This window comes from Pollicipes pollicipes, unplaced genomic scaffold (genome assembly GCF_011947565.3).
Source record: "Pollicipes pollicipes isolate AB1234 unplaced genomic scaffold, Ppol_2.1 Scaffold_2555;HRSCAF=2994_pilon_pilon_pilon, whole genome shotgun sequence".
NCBI classification, from domain to species: domain Eukaryota; kingdom Metazoa; phylum Arthropoda; class Thecostraca; order Pollicipedomorpha; family Pollicipedidae; genus Pollicipes; species Pollicipes pollicipes.
In genome coordinates, this window is record NW_023596136.1 from 28,523,370 (window position 1) to 28,548,503 (window position 25,134).

Consider the following 25,134-nt stretch of genomic DNA (forward strand, 5'->3'; position numbering starts at 1 on the left):
ATGCTGGCGATGCCGAATTGTGCGAGGGCTAATTCTGTGCGAGTGAGGTTCATCTCCATGGAGACCACATGCGCGCTGCGAACAGACTAACAGACTGCCGTAAACCACCGATATACATCTATGCCACAGGCGCTAGTAGGTGTGTAATGTAATGTATTTGCGCCATATCCTTATACATTACAACGTCACTATGCGGAAGAGTCACCCATTGGTACGGCTGGAAAGAAGGTTGAAACGCGACCACAAATGTGTAGCGTTGATTCACCGGGTTGACCTTGACGCGCTGGTGTCGCACCGTCAGCGTGAGAGCCTGGCGCATGTGATTATTTAATTTGCAAGGTGACATCATATGATATCCCTGCTGTCTGGCTATTGACGGCGTTTTCTGTTAAAGTGAGGCACAAATCTGTACTATAGCTCATCAGTGAGTTTTTGTGCAAGTCTTAATCATCTGATGCCACTCATTTCAGATCATCAAACATGGCATCACTCCCACCCAGAAAGAGTTCAACCCCATCAAAAGGGACAAAGCAGAGCCTGTCGTCATTAGATGTACTTCTTCAAATGGGATTTCCTCAAAACAGAGCGTGAGTACAAATTGTATGGCATGCAGTGGTGGCAACTGGTATAATCTTTGAAAATGTTGGATGACAGGTACCTGAAACCAGAGGAGTGCGCCATGAATTGATTGCAGTTTGACATTGTGCATATATATATATATAAATTATATGGTTACACTGTAGTATGTCACATTATGCTTGATTTTGCATGGTTCCTGTGGTTTTTTTTTCTAACCCTAGTGACAATGAGTTGATCACATGTTATGCATATTTCCTGCATTCTTGCAAGTTTGCTGTGTGTGTTTTTGTCAGTGAGTCAGCAAGCTTTCATTGTTCCTTACTTTCTACCTAAATATTACCATAGTGTGCTGAACAACAAATTTATATGCATGGATAAGGATGTTAATATGACCTTTTGGTGTAATTATTAAAATAAATCTTATAGCATCATTGTTTCACTATTTTCTACTCTGCACACATCAGCCAGCTGATTTCAAGTGATTACAACCTGCCAAAAACTTGCTTGCTACCAACTGTGTTGGTGGATTTGTGCTTACCACACTCTTGATTCTGTCAAGGATATAATACATGTGCACCGAGAGAGCAATTATAAGTGCCATCTCATGCTGCAGTCACTACCTGGTGATGCACATCATCTGAGAGAGTATGGGGGTAGCTGTGGAACAGGATCCACCAGCTCTGAGATGCAGAAGTTCCAGCCTGGAAACAGCTGCAGTTGGGGTTTGCTGCCAGTCAGGAGTGGTATTAAATAGAACCTTGAATAGATGTGAATTCTTGTTACCAACAGCTGGATTTTGGGCAGGCCTTCTTTGCAAGTTAGCCTCCAAGATGCTGCAATAATGAACCAGTGATTTTTGTGAACTTCTATGGACATTCACAGCATAATATCAGAAAAAATGACATGAATGCTGGAATAAAGTTTAGGGGGCAGCTTTAACAGCTGGGGAAACTTGAAAACATAGTTTTCATAACAAGCCCTGGGAAGCATTATATTTTTCATAACAAGCCATGGGAAACACTAGAGTTTTCATAACAAGAGCTGTGCTAGCAATGAAGTTCTACCTTCCTACAGCTAGACTGCATGTCTATCACAATTCTGCTCAGGAACACCAGGTTGTGTCCATTTTTCTGAACTGAGCTGTTTTCTAAGCAGGATGTCTCTCATTGACTGTATTCCTGCCCAGAGCACCATGGTTGCATTCTTTGTGCTTTGGGTTAACTTCAGTCTCTTAAATATGTTTTAATGTAATATGTATGCAATGTTAACACTGTATACAATTATTGTTTATGTCCAAGGTTTTTGTATCCAATAACCCACACCATAACTCATGGGCACCAATGCCAGTCCAAGGCCTGTGTCCATTTGACTTTCAGTTGTCTGGCTGTAGTGGCTTGGGGCCAGTCCCAGTGCTACAGCGCCCCCACCTCTGTCACGCTGGTCCTCCCCACCCAGTGAGAAGGCGCTGGCCGCCACCGGAGACCGGGGCGTGCAGCTGGCCTCTGACTGGCTGCTGGCGCACGTCAACGACCCGCACATAGACGAGGGCGACACGCGTGACTTCTACCTGTACATGTGCCCGACGGGGGCGCTGCTGCAGCAGCTGACCCAGTTCCGGCGCCGCGTGCTGACGCAGTGCGGCAGGAACGGCGCCCACTCGCTGCTGCCGCACGTCACACTGGCGGCGCCGTTCAAGGTGCGGTCGGCATCGCTGCTCAGCTGTGTCTTAAGCTTTTGCTTCCATGGACGGACGGCAGCTCCATGGGTTGACGCGCGTGTATACGGGTGCAGGCACGCGAGCACAACGCTTGATCTCCAGTTCGATTCGTTGTCTCATGTAAGCGTCGAGTCGAATGATAGCTCCTGTATGGTGATTCTGGCCAGCGCCCTACCGTGAGCGCGCTGCCCGGATCGACAGCTGCCGTGTGGAGGCTGTGCTGTGTGTATAATACCGCACAGCCCATCCGCTGTGCAGTGCTGTGCGGGGGCCGACCGGCGGCGCTGACCGGCGCTCCCCGACGCCGCAGGTGACGCACCGCCAGGTGGGCCTGCTGGTGGACACGCTGGAGCGGACGGCGGGCCGCTGCCTGGCCCAGCTGCCCGACCGGTGGCGGCTCGAACGCTACGTCTCGCAAAACTACATGGGCCTCTTCATAGAGGAGGCCCAGGCCGACGTGCTGAAAAAGATGACGGCGCAGCTAGCCCGCGAACTGGCGCGGCATAGTGAGTGGTTCATGCGGTTCCCGTGGCACGGCACAGTGAGTGGTCCCCGCGGTTCCCGTGGCACGGCACAGCGAGTGGTCCCCGCGGTTCCCGTGGCACGGCACAGTGAGTGGTCCCCGTGGTTCCCGTGGCACGGCACAGTGAGTGGTCCCCGCGGTTCCCGTGGCATGGCACAGTGAGTGGTCCCCGTGGTTCCCGTGGCACGGCGCAGTGAGTGGTCCCCGCTGTTCCCGTGGCACGGCACAGTGAGTGGTCCCCGCGGTTCCCGTGGCACGGCACAGTGAGTGGTTCATGCGGTTCCCGTGGCACGGCACAGTGAGTGGTCCCCGCTGTTCCCGTGGCACGGCACAGCGAGTGGTCCCCGCGGTTCCCGTGGAACGGCGCAGTGAGTGGTCCCCGCGGTTCCCGTGGAACGGCGCAGTGAGTGGTCCCCGCGGTTCCCGTGGCACGGCATGGTGAGTGGTCCCCGCGGTTCCCGTGGAACGGCGCAGTGAGTGGTCCCCGCGGTTCCCGTGGAACGGCGCAGTGAGTGGTGCCGCTCCGCGGCCGTCCTCTGGCTGACCCGGTCACACTGGGCTGGTGACCAGTAAGCCAGAGGTACATGGACATGTTCCGCGCCAGGGCACAGCTCTGTCTCCACTCCCGTCGAAGGCCATGCGATGATGTAGTGTGCCGAACCAAGGCTGACCACTGAGGCAACAGATGTGCGATCTTTTGATGCCGGCCAGGTGGCTGTTGATAACTACTTTAGTGTGTGGCGTCATTCTGTTTACGCAGACCGCACAATCAGGGGAAGGTTGGCTGGGGTTCACACATTTTTTGTTGTTGTATTACAGTAGCATAAGCACAAGGGCCGAATTCACAAGGACTGAATTCTCTTATTTTAAGCTATTCGCCGCAATATGCACCGTTTGCACATACTGCCTTGTGTTGGGAATTCTCCTAATCGTGTTCCTGCCTGACGCGTAGTTGTGCGATGTGGACTTTCACGCCCGACGCTATATTTTTGTTTCTTGTATTACCTAGTTTGTGGCCGTTATTTTGCGGTCTGATAAACACCGGCAATATCATTTATTTTGCTTCCGTTCGCTCTATGCATTTTCTCGCTCGTAGACGTTTATATTTTTGACGTACATGTTCACGGCGCGGCTGCACCTAAGCGAAGCTGTTTTCGGCACGTGACGTGTGGCCTGCTTTCAGACATCAAGCTGGAGGCACAGACCAAGTCGCTCCACCTGACCCTGGCCTACCAGTTCTCGGCGGCGCACTTTGTCCAGCTGGAGGAGCTGCTGACGCTGGTGGACCCTACCAGCGCCTGTCTCTGGGAGCTGCGACTGTACTCGAGAGATCCGCGGTTAGAGGGGCGAGAGGTCAGTGCGTCCGGCTTGAAAGTGTGGTATGTGTTGTGTGTGTTTAGGGGAGGCCCGTGTCTCCCATGGACCCGCGCATCTCAAGAGACATCATGCCTGATGTGTATGTGATTCCGGTTGTTCTGGTCGTCAAATGAAACGTTTCATTGGTCCAACACTTCGGTGTGAGTCATTGTGTTGTCGAGCTCGTGCCGTTACGCCGCTGTGGTCTGATGTTCCCGGCCCTGTCCGCCAGCTCCGGGGCTTGTCCTCAGCGCCCTGCCTTGTCCCCGGGCCTCCTGCCCTGTCCGCCAGCCTCTAATCTTGTCTTCGGCACCCTGCCTTATCCTCGACCTCTGCCCTGTCCACCAGCCTCCTGCCTTATCCTCGGCGCCCTGCCTTATCCACCAGCCCTTGTCTTGTCATCGGCCCCTTGCCCTGTCCACCTGCCCCTGTCTTGTCCTCGGTCCCAGCCCTGCCCTGGCCGGCCGGCCTGCCGTCTGACGCCTCCTCTGTCGGCCAGGTACACAAGGTGCTGTACGCGCACGTGCCGCGCGAGCCGGACGAGCTGGAGCTGGTGGTGGGCGACTACGTGTACGTGTCGCGTGACTCGCTGCAAAACTCGCCTGACGGCTGGGTCGAGGCCACCTCCTGGCTCACCGGCCAGAGCGGCTTCCTGCCGCACAACTACATCCAGCCGATGGCCGAGTCCGACTCCTGGACCCTGCACAGGTGGGTGGGGGCCGGCCGGCGCCGCGGCGCTCGCTGACACCGGCCGGCGTCGGAGCGTCAGCCCGCGCGTCTGGCGGCTGACGCGGGCCGCTGCCGCTGGGCACCGAAAACGGCGGTAACGTGTCGGCATGTCAGTGTGTGTGTGTGTGTGTGTTTGCGTGTGCGTGTGCGTGTGCGTGTGCGTGTGCGTGTGCGTGTGCGTGTGCGTGTGCGTGTGCGTGTGCGTGTGCGTGTGTGTGTGTGTGTGTGTGTGTGTGTGTGTGTGTGTGTGTGTGTGTGTGTGTGTGTGTGTGTGTGTGTGTGTGTGTGTGTGTGTGTGTGTGTGTGTGTGTGTGTGTGTATGTGCGCGCGTGCGTGCGTGCGTGCGTGCGTGCGTGCGTGCGTGCGTGCGTGCGTGCGTGCGTGTGTGCGCGCGTGCGCGTGCGCGTGCGTGTGTGTACGTGTGGCACAGGGCGATACCGATAAGCCGGTCGGCGGTGCAGGTGCAAACGTCTGTATGTCGGTGTGTGCGACACAGGGCGCTGCCGATGAGCCGGTCGGCGCTGTCGGAGGAGCTGGACGGGCCGCCGTGCCGCCGCCAGCCGCTGCAGCACGCCAGCAGCCAGGAGCGGCTGCGGCAGTCGCTCTCCTCGCTCGGCTCGGACACCTCGCTGCAGGAGACGGCCGAGCGGCCCCGCTCCGTCTACGACAACGTGCTGGTGACGGACGACCCGCCGGCCCAGGTCAGTCTGCCCTGTCCCACTGACCCGCGCAGGGGTCGGCGGGCGCTGGCGGCGCTGTTCCGGCCGCGCGCGGAGGTCGGTGGTGAGTCGCGGGAGGTGTATACGCAACACTGTGACTTAACCCCGGAAAAGGGTAGACATCGGTCATTACCTCGGCATCCAGTCTGTAGGCGCCATATGTTGACCCCGCACGGACTGATCGTGTACGTACCTGAAAAGGAATCCTTGCGTTTAATGTTGAATCCACGAGCTGAGGTCGTTTGGGACGGTGTTGGCACGCACGCATCTGACGCTGGCCCCGTTCTGTGAAACAGGCGGAGCGGCCGGCGGCGAGGCCAGCGCCCCTGGCGGCGTCGGTCGACAGCTCGGCACCGCGCCAGGTGTGGGTGGCGCGCCACGGAGAGCGGGTCGACTTCACCTACGGCTCGTGGATCCCGTTCTGCTTCGACGAGGGCGGTGAGCGGCCGGAGTAGGGGAGGTGCCGGCGCGTTAGCCCGTTGCGGACAGAGCTAGCCCCTGAGACTTTCGGTCCGAGGCCGCCTCCGTTAGGATCCATTCCGGGGCTGGGTAGCGTCTGCACTCGAGTCGGAGTCAAGCCTGCAGTGTAAGGTCCTTAGCTGTAATTCGTTCTACGTGGCCCACGCCGGCCGCCTTGTAGGGAGCGGCCGGCGTGACTCAGGCTTATCGAATAAGTCCGGGCCGCCGTCAACAAGGCTCCGGACACCCCAGTGTGTAACGTTTTACGGAGGAGCCTCCGGGCATCACATTTACAACCATTCTCCTCATTAAAAACTCGCATAGTTGCTAACTTGTCGGGGACCACGTAGGCGGAAACGCAACCGAATGAATCTTCATACAGCAACATCGACCGATGCTACACTTGAGTGTGGCATGGTGGTACGTGAACCGTAGCTTTTTCGTTTTTTAGATGTTATATGACTGTCTTCAACATACTTAAATGGAGTGTGCTATCCACTGCAGAGTTTCAAACTTATTTAATTTAAATGCATGGGCAATGCATGGACTAGTAGCAAAACCTCGAAATACATTACAGTGGTTAGTACAGATGTATTTGAATTTGGTGTAGTAATAATGAGAACTCATTAAATGTAATCGCAGCAACTTAAATATTGTGTTCTATCTTGGCATGTGTCGTTTAAACGCCTAAAGCGTGTTCCTCTCGTCGACCATTTACCACACGCTTATTCCTTTTCTCCCGAGGTGGTTGTTCTTCAATTAGGCAGTCGTGTGGTACTTTGTGATATGCGTTTGAAAAGGAACTGCGGCATTAAAACAAGCATACGTTGTGTTTTCTTCGACTACGTGCTGTTCATGACATACTAACATGTATGGAGCTACTTCGAAACGCTTTTCACTTTCCTGTAGGATAGGTCAGACTTAAATATATGAGGACGCGCAGGAAATGTTTGTAGCACAAACGCGAAGGCAGGTTCGCTTATCGCTATCAGTTTGTTGTGTTCTGGAGGGTCTGTTTAATGTATTCGTGCGTGATGCTTGTCGACTGCGTCTTACAGTGGGTCATGGCGACTGTGTCGCGATGATTTGCTGCAAAATGCATCAACTTCCCATTGTAAAGACGTGGCGCAAAATGGCTGTTTCAGGAACTGTCCGCTGGAAAGAACTCATAACATGTTTCCTCCAGGCGACACTGAAAACCTACGCGGCATCTTAACGAAGTGCGAGTTTCGGGGGCACACGTTGCCCGAAGCGATCATTTTGAGGATAGTTGGTTCGATATAGGCACATACAGGGCACAGCTTTTTTCCATATGCTTTCCTGTCCGTTTTATGAAACGCGTGCCAGCTTTTTAAACGCATCTGTCGGTTTACCTGCATAGTGCAAAGCCTTCATAGTGCAGTTGGTCACGCATCATTATCTGCTATGGTTGAAGCGATCTGGCAGCAGTCCTGAAAACGCCCAAGAGCGGATGGATTCGTTTGTTGGATTACTCTGGTGGGATTGCGTTCCATAGTGCACTGCAAGTGCATTAGTTAAAAAAAAATGTGATCATCTATAAACCAGAACAGTAAAAATCGCGCATTTTGTATCGTCGCGTGGTGAACTCGCGATTCTCGAGTTGTAGTAAGAAAGATCCCGTGTCTTCAGTTTCATTGCTTGTTGCCACGAATTGTTCCCTAAACTCAGGCACCAGCCATGTTTCAGAATAAAAACATGACTGACAGACACCGCTGGGCTTTATTTTGCCCGCAACTCCAGTAGTGGCTTGTCCCATAACCAGTTGGTCGTTTTTCTGTGACAGCTAAAAGAGCCGCCCAATTTAACTGACAACTCTTGCGATGCACAAAGAGAGAGATGAGATCGAGCGAGGAGAGGAGTAGGAGAGACGAGGAGAGAGAGGGGAGAGAGAGAGAGAGAGAGAGAGACGAGAGAGAGGAGAGAGGGAGAGGAGAGGGGAGAGGGAGAGGGAGAGGGAGAGGGAGAGGGAGAGGGAGAGAGGGAGAGGGAGAGGAGAGGGAGAGGGAGAGGGAGAGGGAGAGGGAGGGGAGAGGGAGAGGGAGAGGGGAGGAGAGGGGAGGGAGAGGGAGAGGGAGAGGAGAGGGGAGGAGCGGGAGAGGGAGAGGGAGAGGGAGAGGGGAGGGAGAGGGAGGGAGGGGGAGAGGAGAGGGAGAGGGAGAGGGAGAGGAGAGAGGGAGAGGGAGAGGAGAGGGAGAGGGAGAGGGAGAGGGAGAGGAGAGGGAGAGGGAGAGGGAGAGGGAGAGGGAGAGAGGGAGAGGGAGAGGGAGAGGGAGAGGGAGAGGGAGGGGCGAGAGGAGAGGGAGAGGGAGAGGAGAGGAGAGGGAGAGGGGAGAGGGGGGGGAGAGGGAGAGGGAAGAGGGAGAGGGAGAGGGAGAGGGGGAGGGAGAGGGAGAGGGAGAAAAATAAACAGCATTAAGTGAGATTAGCATTCTATGTTTGATACATGCATGCAGGGCAATAATGATTTGCGTAAACGTGACCAGTTTAAGCACTGTGACAATCAATTCGGCAGTAATGCGGCTACCAATGCCTTCAGCACATGCGCCAGTGCGGCGGTCGACTGTACTGAATGATCCCGATCTCCATCCGTTTGGGTGAGCCGGCGCAGCATCACAAGTGCCGCTGTCGTTGCAGGGAATTACGTGCAGAAGGACCTGAACATGCCGGTGACGCTGCGGACGCGCTCCGACGGGCCCAAGGGCTTCGCCAAGGACTCGCCCGTGACGCAGGTGGGCCGCGTTCAGGCCCGCCTCACCGGTGAGTTGACAGACGGCATCCCCGCTGGACACCGGCGAGCGCCGCCCGCGTCGGCGCCGACTCCGGGCATGGCTTGGCTCTTGGAAGAACACGTGCTGGGACACTCGAGCTCTTGTTCGAGCAACAGTTTTGAAAACGTGTGCAAATGAACCATCGGCGTGACTTACGTTAACGGTACGAGTCTTACGTTAACGTTGGACTTACGTTACGAGTCGTTAACGTTACTCGAGCACCTGCTTCCCCGTTGAGTTGAATGATTTGGTTGAATAAGTCTGAACTCATCAATCCACTTCATGCGAGGCCTTTGTTGTCCCGGGCTCTCGGTTTGTCCACGGCATAAGCTCGCTTTGGCTGTCGCGCACATGACACTTGCGCGCATGCGCACACTTGGCCAGAGGAAGGCCGCGGTGTGTTTCCGGTGTGGTATAACAGGATGCTGAGGTGCCAGTTGTGACGTCACTGCCACTGTCGCCCGCTGAAGCCGCCGCGCGAGACGTTCGCAGTCCCGGCGCGGGGTGAGGCGAGCTCGCCTGCCGCGTGCTGTTCCTGGCTGCAGAAGTGTCTGGCTCTCCGCAGGGGAGGCGATGAAGCGGCACAACGTGCAGGTGCATCACGTGTACTGCTCGCCTAGCCTGCGCTGCGTCGAGACGGCCTACTTCATCTTGGCAGGTACCGTGCCGCCTGTGGCCTCACACACCGGACGAGAACGCCGCTCAGTCGGCTGCCGGGGACCAGCGGGAGCCCTGCCGTGACCCGGGGGTCCCTGCCGGGAGCCAAGGGCACCTGCCGGGGACCCGGAGACCGCAGCCGGGATCCGTAGGATCTAAGCCGGGCCCGCGAAACCCCCGCTGGGACCCGGGGCTCCCGCCGGGATCTGGGGACCCCAGCCGGGACCAGGAGACCTCAGCTGGGAACCTCGAGCCCCAGGGAACTTCGCCGGAGCCGAGTTAACCTGCCCGGTATCAGGCGCACCCCCGTGACTGTCGCCTGGTACCACGCACGGTCGCCTGATGTTACGAGGGCGAGAAACAACAGGCCGGCAGGGTTCCCTGTTGGTGTCAACATCGAGCAAGGCGCATCAGCTATGGGTAAATATGGTAACCTGCGACCTTTCACTGTCGACGAGTATTACGTGCTATATATATATTATATATACGTGGTAACGTAGAAATTGTCAGTGGTGGAGCAAAGTATTTTATCAACTGAGACTTTCATGGGCGCTGCGTGCGTGGTTAATGTTGGAACGCCCGATGCCACTCCACTTTACATACGCCTGCAGCTGCAGAGGCCAGCGACGTGTATTGCTTGGAGAATTAGCATGGTAATCCAGGCACCAAACACCCCGCTCGCGCGCGAGAACCACAAATGATCGTCGCGGGCCGACTGCTTCCAGATGGCCGATTGTATATCGCTGAGGCGTCGACACCGGTCCAATGCGTACTGCAGTCCAATGCTGAAGTGCTGGCATACTTTCGGCCGACTTGCCGTGCGTTTGCCCCAGAAGTATACAATAGCTAGCACACGCGCCCTGGTTGAATCTGGGTGAGTTTCATGAAGATCAGAGCTTTGCGAAGCCACCAATTTAAGGCTAGCCTGACGGTATTAGTTCACCGATTAGTCCCACTTATATCATCACGTTTGCTGAATGCGCGACTCGGAGCCACTGAGCTCGTGTTGGTTTTAGTCTGGACAGGTATGGCCTGCGGCCGGTGGCATCGCTGAAGGTCGGGTGACGTCAGAGGACGGGACGGACCGTGCCGAACGTTGCGGCACGTTAAATTTCACCACCAAATTCTGACGTTACCCTTGAGTTACGCGATCGGGTGGTAGGGTCAGGGCTCGCACAACAAGCATTGCTTAGCGTGAGCTCTGATCCCAGAAATCGATCCATTCAAACGGTTCGAATCAATCTAATAAAAAAACAAACATATTGCATGTTTATCACATCGAGGCAACCGTGAAACTTCAGCCGCTGAGTTGTAATTGCGTTTGCACGTGATTGTTCCAACTTCCGGCCGGCAATACGCATGGATCCGAGTTTGCAGGCTCCATGCCAAGGTAATAGAAGCACGAGGTAAAGCCGAGTCGAAGCCACAACACAGACCCTGTTGGATGACGTTCGCCAGGTGGTGTTTTTCAGATCATGATTTTGGGAACGGCCTAGTTAAAACGATATGATCCGATGCAAACTCGTTGGGCCAGTTTCAGGGCTAGCAAAACACCACCAGACGCAGTTGATATTCGAAAAAGGCCCTATAAGAGTTGTAACAAAATCGGTGTGGACAGAGTTCTGGACCTCCTACCAGAACCTGAGACGACATGCCTGTTAGTTTGTGGTAAAGGATGTCGGCTCACTGGCTGTGCCCATAAGTCTTGGGAAAGAAACGCATATCTTTCGGACGCGCTGGTTATCGTGCATGCTTGTTGCTGTCAACCGTTCATTAACGTAATATTCATGCGGACATATATGCATCATACGTCATTCGGCACCGTCAAATGTGAGTCGGCATTGGTCTTCGCGTTGGATGGATGAATTCTGCGTGGTGTCAATCAGCCAGCCAAGCATGGGTCATGATATAATGATTTCGGTGAAAGGCTGTGTATTCGCTACAGTACGGATAAGTAAAGCAAAAACTACGTGTCATACTTGCCCCATCGTGGTACCGGGTTCACCATAACAAATCACAGGTGCCGCGCACAACACAAAACAAAAGACTGCGAACTTAACATCGAAAATACCACAGGGCCATAGTTGACAGCTGACGTAATCGTTTCATTGTTCGGATGGCTGCCCAGTGATTTCATGCTGGAGCATTTCATTAATATACTTTCAGCAATTTCTGTATTTCTTCGTTGTAGGGTGACTGAAGTTACTGTCTGATGACGTCTAACTTTCAGAACCACCCGTGTTTCGTTTCGATCACAGTTTGTATCGGAAAGCGCTACTCATCGCGGTGATTATCACTGTTACGAGTGCTTGTACCCTGGAGCTGGCCGGGGTGCTGCCGGCGCTAGCGGAGCTTTTTTTGTCGTTCGCGTTAGAACCTCCCATGGAAGGGTCCAACGATTTCATGCGCCAGGTGTGTACGCTGCATTCCTTTCGGTCGTCCCCTTTGATGTGATCTTTGTTGCAATTGTCCGTATCGCAGTACAGGAACGTGGTCTTGTGCATAATCATTCCGTGAATATAACATTTGTTGAGGGTCATATTTTGATACAGCGTCTGGTTCAACCATAAACAGTGCTTGGCGAAGTACTTGTCGTGCATCTCGTTATATCCGCAGACTTGGCCCTCCGTACAATTTACCTCCTTTGGTGTTCCATGGACGCAGTCCGGCAGCTCTTTCCAGCCTTTAAAGTTGTTGTTAGGATCGTCCAAGACAGTCTGATTCATGCTCATTATACCCATGTGAAGGATGGCTGCCATGACATTCTTAAATTTCTTTTGAACGCCAGGAATTTTCAACATTTTGGGAGAATGACAAGTCAAGCACTGCAGTGCAAAGGAAACGGTTACGATGCATGTCAACAAAATGATAAGTCTAGCAATGAAACTCATTGTGCTTGAAGTCTATGGAGCCGTCAAATAACACAGCTGCCAGGATTGTGTCTGAAATATGTAACAGTTCAGTAATTGGAATTCTTCTGCTTGGGAAATTAGAAGCACGTGCGAAGAAATCTCGCGACACTTTTTCATCTTATCATCTTCAAACAGAAAGCTGAAGGGACTGGCGCAAATTGTTGGGCCATCATCATCGTTCGAAATGGAGGACATGGTTCACCTTTAAGATCTGTCAGAAGGTAACGAAGCACATTTGAATGGCGTGCACTATGCACATAGGCGTGCTTTTCTGTCTCATGTCAAAATCCCCTCGAAGCATCACATGTTGCGAGAGATCCGCAAAGGTCTCGACATCCGCATCTTACCGGGTGAACCTGTCTACCGGCAGGCATGGGCATGCAACACCAGCTGCCGCTGCGCATCGAGCCGGGCCTGTTCGAGTGGCTGGTCTGGTATTCCGACGGACTGCCCTCGTTCCTGAGCGTGTCTGAGCTACAGAGCTGGGGCTTCAACGTGGACGCCGGCTACCGGCCGCTCGTCACCGTGGAGGAGCTGCGCGATCGCAAAGAGAGCTGTGAACAGTACTACCAACGCAACCACTTCGTCACGCAGCACGCGCTGCGCACCGCAGGTGGGTCGGCCGGCAAGGAGAGCTGTGAACAGTACTACCAACGCAACCACTTCGTCACGCAGCACGCGCTGCGCACCGCAGGTGGGTCGGCCGGCCGGTGAGGCGCGGAGGCGTACGGGACAAACAGACACCATGCGGTGGTGGGGGGGGGGGAGGGGGTATGGATCTTTTGCGACGGTTTTTCAAGCCTGGTGTGATTTGTGAAAACCTGAAGCTGATTTCTGCTGCAGTACGTTCGCCATTGCAATGTAGGGCCATCATTTTCCTTGTGCGGCCACATTGTCGAGCCGTCTCCATTGGTACATCCTACGTACGCTGTTGTCCCGTCGTAGTGGCGGCGGGGCCGCAGTGTCTGCCTGTCGCTGCTGTGTGTGGCGTGACTGCAGTGTCGGCCTGCTGTCGTTGCTGCGCGTGCTCGTGCCGCCGCTGACCGCCCGCACCCCGCGCAGCGAGCGGCAACATCCTGCTGGTGGGCCACGCGGCCACGCTGGACACGTGCACGCGCCAGCAGACGGGCCACCAGCCGCGCTCGGCCGTCGAGCTGCGCGCCTTCCTTGGTGAGCGGACCGGGTGCCGGCCGACGGGCTGAGGGGACTGGGCCGACGGGGCTGACGACTGGGGCCGAGCACCGGGCCGGCTGGGCTGCTCGGAGCGGAGGACTGGGCCGACTATGCCCGCGACAGGGGCCGGGCACCAGGCCAGCTGGGCGGCTCGGGGCGGAGGACTGGGCCGACCAGGGCACGCGGCTGGGGGCCGAGCACCGGGCGAACTGGACCGCTCAGGGTGGAGGACTGGGCCGACAGTGATCACTCGGGGGTGGCGCTATTGTTGTCGCCCCCGTGAAGCGAGAAATACCGAACCAGAGTTGTCATCGGCCAGCTCAGTGGCGACGCGGCACTGGTGATTCATGGTCTGTTTTAAATTGTGTCATGTATGTCTTGGCTGAGTGGTGTCCAGTGTCGTATGCATTATGCCGACAATCAGGGGGGGGGGGGGGGGGGGGTACAAGGGGTGGAGATAGAGAGGGCTTTCGTCTCTCCCCATGGTGGTCTGGGGCCCAAAGTTCCGGTTGACCGAAGACGGCATTCGGATATGTGAGACTTTGAGATACTCGCCAATCGGCCAAGGGCCCCCGAAACTGAGGGGGCCTGTGATACTGAGAGGGGATTCCATATTGCACAAGGGTACTGCCCGATACTGTCGGGCAGGAGTCTGAGAATATCTGTTGTCCAGGGAGCTCCGATACTGGACAGGGGCTCCGTGCCGGCCAAAGACCCCATCAGCCGAACAGGAGCAGAGCCCTCCGATCTCGATTATAGTAACTTCTCTTTCGTCACTAGGAGACCTCTCAGACAAAAGTAGGCCTTCCGTCAGGAGCTTCGGGCCCAGTCAGGGACCCGCACCAGTTAAAGCCTAATTCTGGGACAGTGACAGGGCCAAGGACCCAGAATGCCATACAGGAAACCTCTGGTGTTGCTTAGGGGCACTCGGAGAGTCGAGGGGCCCCACTGCAGGGAGAAAGGAATTCGATCCTGAAAAGGGGAGCCCCGATGCTGAACAGAGATCCGTGCCGGCCTGGGTCCCCATTAGCCTGACAAGGACAAAGTTATGGTCACTAAATGTCGGTCATAGAAGCAAGCTGGAAGCGAGTTATTGTGCTGTTAGATAGCACGTTAAGTGTTGATTTTTAACCTTCCAACTAACGGCGGCTGTTGCTCAACACAGGGGCCGAATGTCCTGGAACCAAGCCCGTGCCTGGTGATGCCTCCGAGCATCCATCGGTTTGGTGCCAGCTGATACTGAGCCTAGGCTAGGCCCACATTTGAGGCATCAGTCTAGGGGCCAAATTACTTTATTGTGAAATAAAAATATTTGTATGCTTCAAAATGGATGCTTCCGGTTTTTGTTACCAGCCGTCCGTACCAGGCGTGGAGACGCCAGAATGAGACTCATCAGGGGACGGGGCTTAACTGAAGGCCTGGGATTGGCCGATGAAAAGCGATTCGCGGCCAAAAAGTCTCAAATTCTTTGACGGAGGTGACATCAGGTTTTGGGAAGTGAAGCCCAAGACTCGGAGAAATTCGATAAAATGGAAACAAATATAAGACAAAACAAATTCGATAAAATGGAAACAAATATAAGACAAAACAGGAATATGTGGTAACTTACTGACATAGTGAATAACAAAATTGAGTGATGTCACACCCTCAAAGTCAAGTTGGTCTGATTTGGTGATTTTCGAGGAGTATATTTTGGGCCCTTGGGGAAGGTGGAGACCACGTCTGGCAGTAGCCCCCGGCCCTTGGAGAATGTCTGCCCGTGCCGACAACCAGCTGGCACTAATCAGCCCGTCGCTTCTGTTTCGTCACCAGGCAAGATTCCGTACTGCAGCATTCTGGCGATGGAGGAGACATCCGGCGGGTGGGAGCTGAAGGACGCTCTGTTCCCCCCGCTGACCCACTCTTACAACCAGCGGCTGGACCTGGCCCTGTTGAAGTAGAGGCGCGGCCGACGGCGACCTGAGGTGGCGCGCCCGGCTGGCTTTGTGCGGCCGTTCCGCCGGTGGGAGGACGTCAGCGCCGGGAGGTCCGGCCGCCGGTGCTTCCCCGACGACGTGTCGACTGGCACCAGCGGCCGCCGGCCGTGGCCACCTCGCCCACCCAAAGACAACCTGCTCAGAAACTCGAACTCATGGAACTGTGTTTAGGGACTGCTGTTCAGCGCACGCGACCCTTGCGGCTACGGCTCCTTCGCCGCGGCTGTGACGCAGTGTCATGTTGAGCTATTTGTGTTGATGTTCGCCAACGCTGCGCTGTTTCCCGTGCTCTGCGCCGCTGCAGTAGTGCTGCCGTCACCGGCGCGTGCTGTGCAGGTCGTGCGGATGTTGCCGCGGCTCTGATGGTCTCGCTGGGCGCCGGTGGGCGGCCTGGCGTTGGGCGCGGCGCCGGCCGCGGCCTTTCCCCTGTTGTGATGCGGCGAGGTAATTCCCCGCGCCTGGAGGCTCTCCATGTGTGCGCTGGGGTGGAGCGCTACTGCCGCTGCGTTGTCTGTTGTGCGGCGGCCTCCAGCCGGCACGTGCCGCCATGCGGGACCGTCCGTGGGAGGGGGAGGGTCATGTCATCCAACGGCGTACCGTCCGTGGCCGCATACGCCGGTCGCCGCCGTGGACCAGACGAACTGGAGAGGTGTGAGGCTTGGGCTGGATTGTTGGAATTGTGGGTTTGTTGGGTTAGTGTTCGTTGTAAACCGTTCGGACGGTGTTTTGATGTAGCAGTGTCGTTTTTACGTGGAGCGCCAGGCCAGGGGCTGATCATTGCTTCAGTTGAATTTCCATGCAGGGGTCAGACCGTCTGAGACAGAGGTCTGTGTTGGAGACTAGCACGTGTCCACTCGGCGGATGCCACCGTCTGAACCGATGTTTTGAAACGGTATCACTGCTGTTGGTATTGTGGACCACAGCAGCGCGTAAATGTATGCTAATTTATTACCCTGGGATTTCATACCGGTCCTCAGCCCGAAGTCGTCTTACATCCAGGCCAAGATGCGTTCGGGACTCATGGGTCGTGCACGACTCGTGCGTGTCGGCGGTCGAACCCCGCGGAATGCAGTCCACAGCTGTCTGGCGTCGGCGTGCCGGCGTGAGCTAAAAAGACGCGGGTTGTTGAACGGAGAATGGGAGATACGAGACTTTTCCCAGCTCCGGAGGGTACACGAGCGCGTCCCGACGAATCTGCAAACGCCCGCCCAAACCCCTTCAAACGGCGCAGTCAGAGTGCAAGTTTATTTAGGGTCTCTAATAAAAACATTGATATTTATTAACCTAAAATACTCTTAAGTTGATTGCGAGTACGAAGTATGGTACGTGCGAAATGCATGGCAATCTGCCAGTACCTTCGCAGCGAACAAAGTCCTATCAATTTGTTTTAAAGTCACGATTAAGCGTGCACAATACGTGCTGTCGAAACGTTGCAAAGGTGAGATAGTCGCAAAACAACACAGTATGGCCAACACAAATGGGACACACGCAGTGGTCTACCACGCAAAACTGGTATGGCGGAGAAAAGGGGCCACCACGACCACATGCACGAGGGTGGTGGGATCTACTGGGGAATGATACGCTGTACGGCGTGGGCGCTCGTCGGGCACGCGCGGGGGCATACGTGACGCGCACTTGTGTACCGCGCCAGGCGGCCTTGCTGGCACATCACTCCCCCAACATAATCCGGCAGAACCGCTCCCCGTCGCTCCGCGCCGGGCCGCAGGTTACGTTGGAGTCTGCACAGCGGCGCGAGCGCTGACATGTGCGGATGCATGCAATGATTCGTGGCGACCTGTAGTACACATGACAAAAGAGCCGGTGAGCACGACACACTACGCCACCTGCGCGCCCTCCAAACACGCCTCTCCCGGGACCGTGGCTGGCATCGATCTACCACACAGCACGCACTCTGCCGTCTGCGGGTCTTGGTCTGACCTGACTTCACCACGGACCGGACGCTGGCGGCGCCCACCCATACAGAGCCAGTCACCACCACGCTCAATCCGCTCGAACGTTCAGCCGGCCCAACCGCCGGCCGGTTGTCCGGGGGGGTTCGGAGACGGCGCTGCCTCTCGCTACAGCCGCCGCGCCACGCGTCCTCGCGCGGCCGCCCCGCGGTCCACAACAGTCACCCAGCCCGTCTCACAGCCCTCCATCGGGTTCAGGTACCAACACAGCCCACACAGACCCCGCACGCACACGTGGCGGTGGCGGCCGCCTCGAGATCTGCCGGCCGCCCGCCCTGCCAGCGAGGCTCACAACCACATCCTGAAGCGGAGTACAGCGCCCACCATCATCATCATATACACATACCGGCACGTGCACGCCTAGACTGCAGAGATAAAACCGCTCAGGAGTGCGCGATACGAAAAGCAATATAAAACAGAACGGCCGGTTATTGTACAGTACGTGCGAAGCCTGTGCGATAAGCGTGCAAGTTTTCGCACAGACCACCCTACACGATACAGAACAAACAGCCAGTGCAAGCGTACTTCGCTCCTAAAACGGAAAGAATACTGAAGTCCGTCCATACAGCGGGACGGTCCATCCCTGAAGCACAAAGCAATCAATCGCCGGCTGACGGCCACCGCTGGCGTGCTGCACCCTGTCGCGAAAAGCGTGTCACCCGACTCACACAGCAGACCGGCTCATTCCTGAACTGTACATGTATCGGGCGACCGCTTGGTACGCATCGCAATTGACCACATTCTTGAAGTCACGCATCCAAGAACGTCTCCAGCAACCGCACAAGCCGCACGTGGACACTGCTGAGGGTGCCGTCGCCCCCAGTCAGGGAGTTACAGCAGTGAACGGGGGTGATCTGTGCTCGGTCATAGTTACATTGACGCTGAACAGCACGCCGGCGATGATCCGAGCACGCAGTCAGCCGGGGGCTCACGGCGGCACCTCTTCCGATCATCAGTCTCAGCCGCGACCTGCGGTCAGCCGCCACGCCGGGGTTGGCCTGCATCACTCCGACCCCAAGCCCAACAGCCCGGCGGCTGGCTCTCGCCGCACGGGCCAGCCGTCCTGCCTGCGACAGTGGGATCGCCGGCGCTCCACAGACAGCCTCATATGGAGCGGTCACGGTGTTCGCGCGCGATTCCTCTCGGTGTAGGCGTTTGGCGCGAGCGTCGCGCCAAAGCCCATCGTAACAACAAACGTCAGAAAAATAACGTTCGCGAGTTTCTTGCGAGATAGGACGTCACAGAGCGCGCCGGAACGTCGCCCGCCGCGCCCAACAGCGGCGCTTCGAAGCGCCGCAGCGTCGGCCAAGTCTCCTTCGACGGCCCGCGGCGGCGAGACGGCCGAGAATCGCCCGCCGCGCCGCGCCCCTCGCCGCCCAGACCGCTCTCCGCGCCCCGGCGCGCGGCCACGGACGGCAGGGCCCGGCGGGGGCCTACTCGGCCGCCGGCCCGCCGCGCCTCCCGGCGCTGGACGCTTCGGTCGGCGGCCGTCCTCGTCGTCCCTCAGCTTGGAGGAGGGACCTGCGACATGCGCAGTTCAGCTGCAGCGACACGGCCTGTCGGCGACGGGCGCGGCCCGTCACGCGCGACTCGCGGTGCATACGCCGCGCCACGGCGTCCAGGGGAGAGCACGAGGACAACCCCAACTGGCGTCCAGCGGCACGGTGCTGCTCATCGTGACATAGAACACCCACGCGACGGCCGACAGAGCGACAGCGCAGGTACCACCGCGCACGGCAACGCGGTGGAATGAAGAGAGCGGGAGAGACCGATCGAGACCACCAGAGACAAAACCATCGACCAGTCCGACACCACGGAGGGGCGCCGCTCACCTGCGGGTTGAAGCGCTCCGAGGTCAGCAGGTTCGCGCAGACCGGCCATCTTTCTCGGAGCCGAGCCGGACACGGTGCGGCCCGGCCGGCGGCGGCTGACGCTCCCGCTCCAGCTCCGCCTCCTTCGAGGAGCCGTTGCTGGCCGGCGGCTCTGCGACACGCGGCGAGCGGCGGGCGGTCAGTGCCGGCACATACTGGGATCGCCGACGGGCACTGTAGAGTAACGCGCCACTTTGGCTGGGACTAGAACAGCCTGTGTTAGCTAGACCGGTGATAGATGGAAGGCAAAACCAAAGCAAACTGGCATGCAGTAAAGATAAGCTCTTACTACGTGATTACTGCTCACAATTCAGATAAAATGCCGCTTTTAGTTTAAAGCGGAAAACACTCTAGCCTAGCGTCCGTGGCTTTTATGCAAAAAAGAGCTTCACGGAAAGCCAACAAGCAAACATCCAAATAACAACCGCACAAGAACCATGTAACTTTTACACGGAATGATTTGGCCTTGCCATTGATACCACGCTTTGTGCGGCAAACATCTTTTCACCAAGGCACTTAATACCATAATGGCAAACACTTCGTGCACCACGCACCCCCGCCCAACCCCGTGTACCTGGAGCTGAGCAGCGACCCGCCTCCCGTCCCGTCCTTCCCTCCCACCCTCCCCCCCCCCCCCCCCCCCCCCCCCACCCACGTAGAGCCGTCGCCTTGCCTCACCCACCGGCGGCGGCGACGTCGACGGCCACCCGGCGGCGGACCTCCGGGTCAAACTTGGAGACGCATCCGACCATCTGCTTGGCCCAGCCGATGTGCAGCACGGGCGTGGAGCTGCCCTGCTCCCACTGGCACAGGCCATCGTAGAAGCGCAGCAGGTGCAGGTAGCAGTGCGGCTCGCGCAGCAGGCTGTGGGCGCTGATGCCCGAGCCCACCTCCTGCCGGCGCGCCGACGGCGTCCAGCGTTAGCCAGCGGGAGAGGGCGCCAAGGACGGGACCGGTGCAGGGCGTCACTGGCGCCCGGAGCACGTCGGCATCTTAGCAGGGCGACGTAGGCGGGCTATAATCCGTGTCGGAGGGGAGCTCAACCTCTGCTTCTGCTTAATGACTCCTGTAACGCACCTGACAGCACGGGACAGAACAGAACGGGACAGTACGGAACAGTACAGGACAGAACAGGACAGAACGGGACAGACCGAGACTGGACGGGACAGAACGGGACAGGGCGGAACAGGTCAAAACGGGATAGGACAGATCAGGACAACACGGAACAGAACATGACGGACGGAACGGAACGGCACACAACGGGACAGGACGACACTGGACAGAATATAACGGGACAGAACGGGACAGGACAGAACGGGATGACATAAAAGGGGACAGGACAGAAGGGGACCGAACGGACAAGACAAGACAAGACAGGACAGGACAGGACAGGACAGGACAGGACAGGACAGGACAGGACAGGACAGGACAGGACAGGACAGGACAGGATGGAACAGAAAAGTGCAGGGAAGGGCAGGGCAGGGCAGGACAGGGCAGGGCAGGCCAGGCCAGGCCAGGCCAGGCCAGGACAGGACAGGACAGGACAGGACAGGACAGGACAGGACAGGACAGGACGGGTCCAGACAGTCAGCCGAGCAGAGGAATAGAAGACTACCTCCTAGTCGAGGAAAGTGACGACAATTTCCACTTTTGCAACGCGGCGAACAAGGGAGAGGGGAGGGGCACCTGTTCATAAACATCAGAGCACATTACGGAAAAACATGGCAGGCGGCGCGAAAAAGCATGGTGAGAACTTGCCTGTCGACCTGACCGAGTCATGAGACAAAGGAAGCTAAATCAGAGACCGACCTTGATGATGTGCGGGATCTTATCAATGGTGATCTCCATCAGCTCCTTGTAAACTTCTTCATCATCCCGCGAGTAGTCGTAACTGAAAGAAGCACAATCGGATATGCAGAAAATGAAATGTAATCAATAGTTCGTCCGCAGTGGCGGCCAAATTGAACACCAAACCACACATATCACCAAAGCGTATACGAATGTACCACAGCATCCATATCCAAACGAAACAAACATATTGTATTTGTGTGCAGCTCACAAGCGAGGTTTCCGCGAGCTCAATCCATTTAAGCCAGCTCAGAATAACCCATCGTCGTCACTGCAATAAGCGAGCGCCGTTCGGAGCGAGCCCCGCCCTCCAGCGCAGGCGCGGCCCGGGGGCGGCCGGCAGGGCGCCGCGGCGCCGCCTCACTGTTTGAGCGCCTCGGAGGCGTTGGCCCAGGTCTCCAGCGCCTTCTCGTACTGCTTGCCCTTGTAGTAGTAGTCGCCGAGCGTGGTGTACGGGTACACGTGCCGGTTGCCGTAGCGCTCCTGCGCGGCGCGAGGTGGCGGTCACGGACGGCTCGGGGGTCGGCGGACGGACGGTGCAGACAGGCGCCCGCCCGCGGCGGCGAAGACGGAGGCACTGGCCAGACGCCGTCAGCGGCATGCGATTCGACGGTCACACCGAAACAGGGCCAGACAGGCCCGACCTTCACCACGCCGGGCTCTGTCCTTCGCCCGGTTTGCAGCTGACCACGAACTACTTCGTTTGGCAGTGGGACTTGCATATAATCAACCAGCCATGGCAGCGTAACAATGGTGCGCATGTCCAAACATAAACTTGCGTCCGACACGGGGATATCCTGTCTGTTGGTCGTTCCGCCGGCGCGTCTACAGCCGAGACAGGGGACCAGCACGTCAGTGAAGGGGGCGACACACCGCGACAACACGCGCCATTAGCCGGCCCAGGCAGCCTAGGGTCGCAAGGACGGCCTGAGTCAACGCTCGCGAGGGAGCCAGGGTGACTGGCGGCGTGTCCTGGAGAGAGGCGAGGCTAGCCAGCTACTGACCCTGGCCACGGTGACGGCCTCGTGCAGCAGCTCCAGCGGCTTCGGTCGGTCTGGCGTCGGGCTTGCTTCCTCCAGCTCAGCCAGGTTACCTGACGGGGCAGGTCGGGGGTCGTCACAACGTCAGCAGTCATCAGAGCCGTCAGCGCAGCGTTATGTACCCCCTCCGGTTCTGGCAGGCTAGGTCCCGGGCCAGACGTCAGACTGCGGTCACAGTAAGACCGCGGTCTGGTCCCTGACCCCTGAGTCAGACCCCTGACCCCCTGGAGACCAGCGACAGCTCACACAGCCAGCTGATGTAATACGCCTTCCATGCCAACGCCACGGGCGAGACTTGATACTAGTTGAAGATGGTAGGGCCTATGGTCATGGTGTATGCTGGTGATGGCCACACCGTCACTACCTTACCTATGGCCATGGGTAGGCGGCGATGGCGCCGCGGTCGTACAGCAGCCAGAGCAGGCGCTGCTGCAGCAGGCTGAGCTCCATCGAGTCAGCCGCGCCGCTGATACTGGGACTGATGGACGTCACCACGGCTGCCACCTGGTGGACGACCCACGGAACCCACAACATTCAGTGCTGACCGACAGGATCAGGTCACCGTTGACACATTGTACAAGGTGTCCGCGGCGTCTGAAGTGTTCGGTATCTGTCTGCAGTGTTTGAGACGTCCAGCGTCTGGGTTACATACCAGCAGTATCCAACATGTCTCCAAGTGCCCCTTGTGTCTGCAGAATACCTTAGTTGTCCGCGCAATGAACCCTCGCGCTGGTTCACGCGTTACTGACAATGGAAGGTGCCACCGGTGAAAACCGGCTCCGGGTTTCCCTCGACGTCGGAAGCATACGCAAAAACCTTTAATCATCTGGCAACTGCATGATCTAGGGAACTAACCACATCTCCCGCAACTGAAAGCCGCTGCACCTTCCGATTTATGAGGACGGGCTCAACCACGTGGCGGGTTCGTTACTACAAGGCATCTGTTCCAAGCCACACGTCCGCGAGCGTGGGCCGGCAGCTCAGACACCAGCTGGAATGGGCCGGGGACCGGTGCTGCTGCCCCCCCTGCACCGACGCCTCGCACAGCGCCGGCCGCGTCCGCTTGCAAGGCCTGTTACCTGCATGTGTGCTCGGTGCAGACGACCCGCGCTGCCGTTCAGGTAGTAGAGCCAGCTGCGAGGCCGGAGGGAGGCGCTGATCGGCTGGCCACCGCTTGTCCTCGTTACCCCTTGCCTGCCGACGACGGACGGCTGTCAGCGGTGACAGGCGCCGGCCGCAGCAGAGCCGGTCACATCGGGCGTGCTCGGGACAGGCTTCTGGATGCACCCATCCGCTCGCCAGTTGGCCAGCCTACGATTGACACATGAGACACCGCCCTTGCGCCCCCCAGCTGATAGCGCAGGATCCGATCACTAAACACAACTCCAATAACATCCTCAGCTGCACCACCACTCATCACAACGTTAGAGACAGAACCTATCCATCCTGGACACACATCCTTTGACCATACCTGAATGACAATTATGGACATGACCAGCAACGATGCGATCCTGAGCATCCTCAGCTGACCTCTGTCGAACCTCGCTCAGGCTTGTAATCGGAGACATCCCAGCGGTTAGCCTCGCGGACGCCGTGCCGGGCCCATCTGTGCCGCGGGACGGCCGACCGACCCCTCCAGGTGACATTATAATTGACCTTGCCAGGTGACCTCGGGACTGACCGCTCCAGGTGACCTCGAGACTGATCGCTCTAGGTGACCTCGAGACTGATCGCTCTAGGTGACCTCTAGACTGGCCGCTCTAGGTGACCTCGGGACTGATCGCTATAAGTGACCTCGAGACTGAACGCTCGAGGTGATCTCTGGACTGACGCCGCCAGGTGACCTCTGGACTGACCCCGCTGGGTGGCCTCGGGACTGACCCTGCCAGGGGATCTCTGGACTGACGCCACCAGGTGACCTCTGGACTGACCGTGCCATGTGACCTCTGCCGTCTCGGAGCCGTCCGGGCCGAACACGACCCAGGCGTGGTCCTCGGAGAGCGCCAGCTGCACGTCGTCCAGACCGAGCAGCTGGCAGGCGGCCACCACGGCCACGGCCACGCCCAGGCAGTCCAGGCGGTTACCTGTCGGGCCACCACGGACGGCACGGTGAACAGCTGGGTGCACACAGTCCCGACAGACCACCCGCCAACACGGACGAGACGGGCGCTGGCAAGGCCAGCACAGGCCAGTCCGCCTCCGGCACAGGCAGCGCAGATCGCAGCTGCCTGGCTGCCAACATGGCTCGGAGGGCTGCTGGTCACACGCGCGCAAATCGGACGACGAGCGACCAGACGCGCGCAAACAACGTGGCTTCCTCCGCACAGGCTGCTGACATGACGCAGGCACGCGCCCCGCAGGTCATGGGGAACGGCTGTTGACGGGCCTCACGCAAGGACCGACAGCTGGCTCAGACTCATGGGCCTGGCGCGCCTCCACCGCCTGCCGCGGCCCCCTCACCAGTGAGGAAGCTGTAGATGCTCTGGATGTGCGGCTTGTCCTTGTGGTAGCTGCGCGCCAACGAGAACCAGATGACGTCGGAGACGCGCTTGACCAGCGCGCGCGGAGTGCCGGCGCCTCGGTCGAACGCCTCCAGGTCGACGGCGTCCAGCACCAGCGCGCAGAACTTGGCGTGCAGCGCGAACACCGTGTCGTACTCGAGCGGCGGCAGCGGCACCGAGTCCGGATCGCCCACGTACCTGGCGACGGCGGGGGGACGGGACGATGACGGGGAACACTCAGCCGCGTCGGCAGGGTGAGATGGCGGCGCGGCGGCCGGCCCACACCCCGCCTCAGTACTTCGGCGGGCGAGCGGG

The 25,134-nt window shown here is 57.7% G+C and overlaps 2 protein-coding genes across 6 annotated transcripts in view; one reads left to right on the forward strand and one right to left on the reverse strand.

The window, feature by feature from the left end:
* The first annotated feature begins 155 nt into the window (after positions 1-155).
* Positions 156-16,540, forward strand: LOC119107065 (protein UBASH3A homolog). 5 transcript variants are annotated; one of them, XM_037230454.1, is made up of 13 exons: positions 156-211; positions 471-587; positions 2,035-2,275; positions 2,607-2,802; positions 4,003-4,172; positions 4,675-4,883; positions 5,401-5,605; positions 5,920-6,061; positions 8,738-8,860; positions 9,437-9,529; positions 12,811-13,053; positions 13,503-13,610; positions 15,426-16,540. In XM_037230454.1, the coding sequence occupies exons 2-13, from the start codon at positions 481-483 to the stop codon at positions 15,551-15,553; spliced, it is 1,965 nt and encodes a 654-aa protein (XP_037086349.1). In that variant the 5' UTR covers positions 156-211; positions 471-480; the 3' UTR covers positions 15,554-16,540. The 5 variants fall into 5 exon arrangements, with proteins under 5 accessions (XP_037086349.1, XP_037086335.1, XP_037086318.1 ...); XM_037230440.1 differs by lacking the exon at positions 156-211 and adding an exon at positions 272-302; XM_037230423.1 differs by lacking the exon at positions 156-211 and adding an exon at positions 274-339.
* Positions 16,541-19,062: 2,522 nt separating this feature from the next.
* The window catches only part of LOC119099959 (menin-like), a 9,054-nt gene continuing 2,982 nt past the window's right edge, over positions 19,063-25,134 (reverse strand). Inside the window, 12 exon segments of the mRNA XM_037223066.1 lie at positions 19,063-19,115; positions 19,492-19,542; positions 20,113-20,323; positions 21,240-21,321; positions 21,643-21,761; positions 22,283-22,371; positions 22,688-22,708; positions 22,711-22,822; positions 23,398-23,487; positions 23,489-23,507; positions 24,246-24,402; positions 24,779-25,017. Of these exon segments, the coding sequence (XP_037078961.1) occupies positions 19,063-19,115; positions 19,492-19,542; positions 20,113-20,323; positions 21,240-21,321; positions 21,643-21,761; positions 22,283-22,371; positions 22,688-22,708; positions 22,711-22,822; positions 23,398-23,487; positions 23,489-23,507; positions 24,246-24,402; positions 24,779-25,017 (1,243 nt within the window).

Bases quoted from the DNA above. Each gene is read 5' to 3' on its own strand.
- LOC119107065 (XM_037230454.1), top strand. From the start codon at position 481: ATGGCATCACTCCCACCCAGAAAGAGTTCAACCCCATCAAAAGGGACA. The intron at 588-2,034 runs GTGAGTACAAAT...CTCCCCACCCAG, and splicing joins GGATTTCCTCAAAACAGAGC to TGAGAAGGCGCTGGCCGCCA. The intron at 2,803-4,002 runs GTGAGTGGTTCA...GCCTGCTTTCAG, and splicing joins CCGCGAACTGGCGCGGCATA to ACATCAAGCTGGAGGCACAG.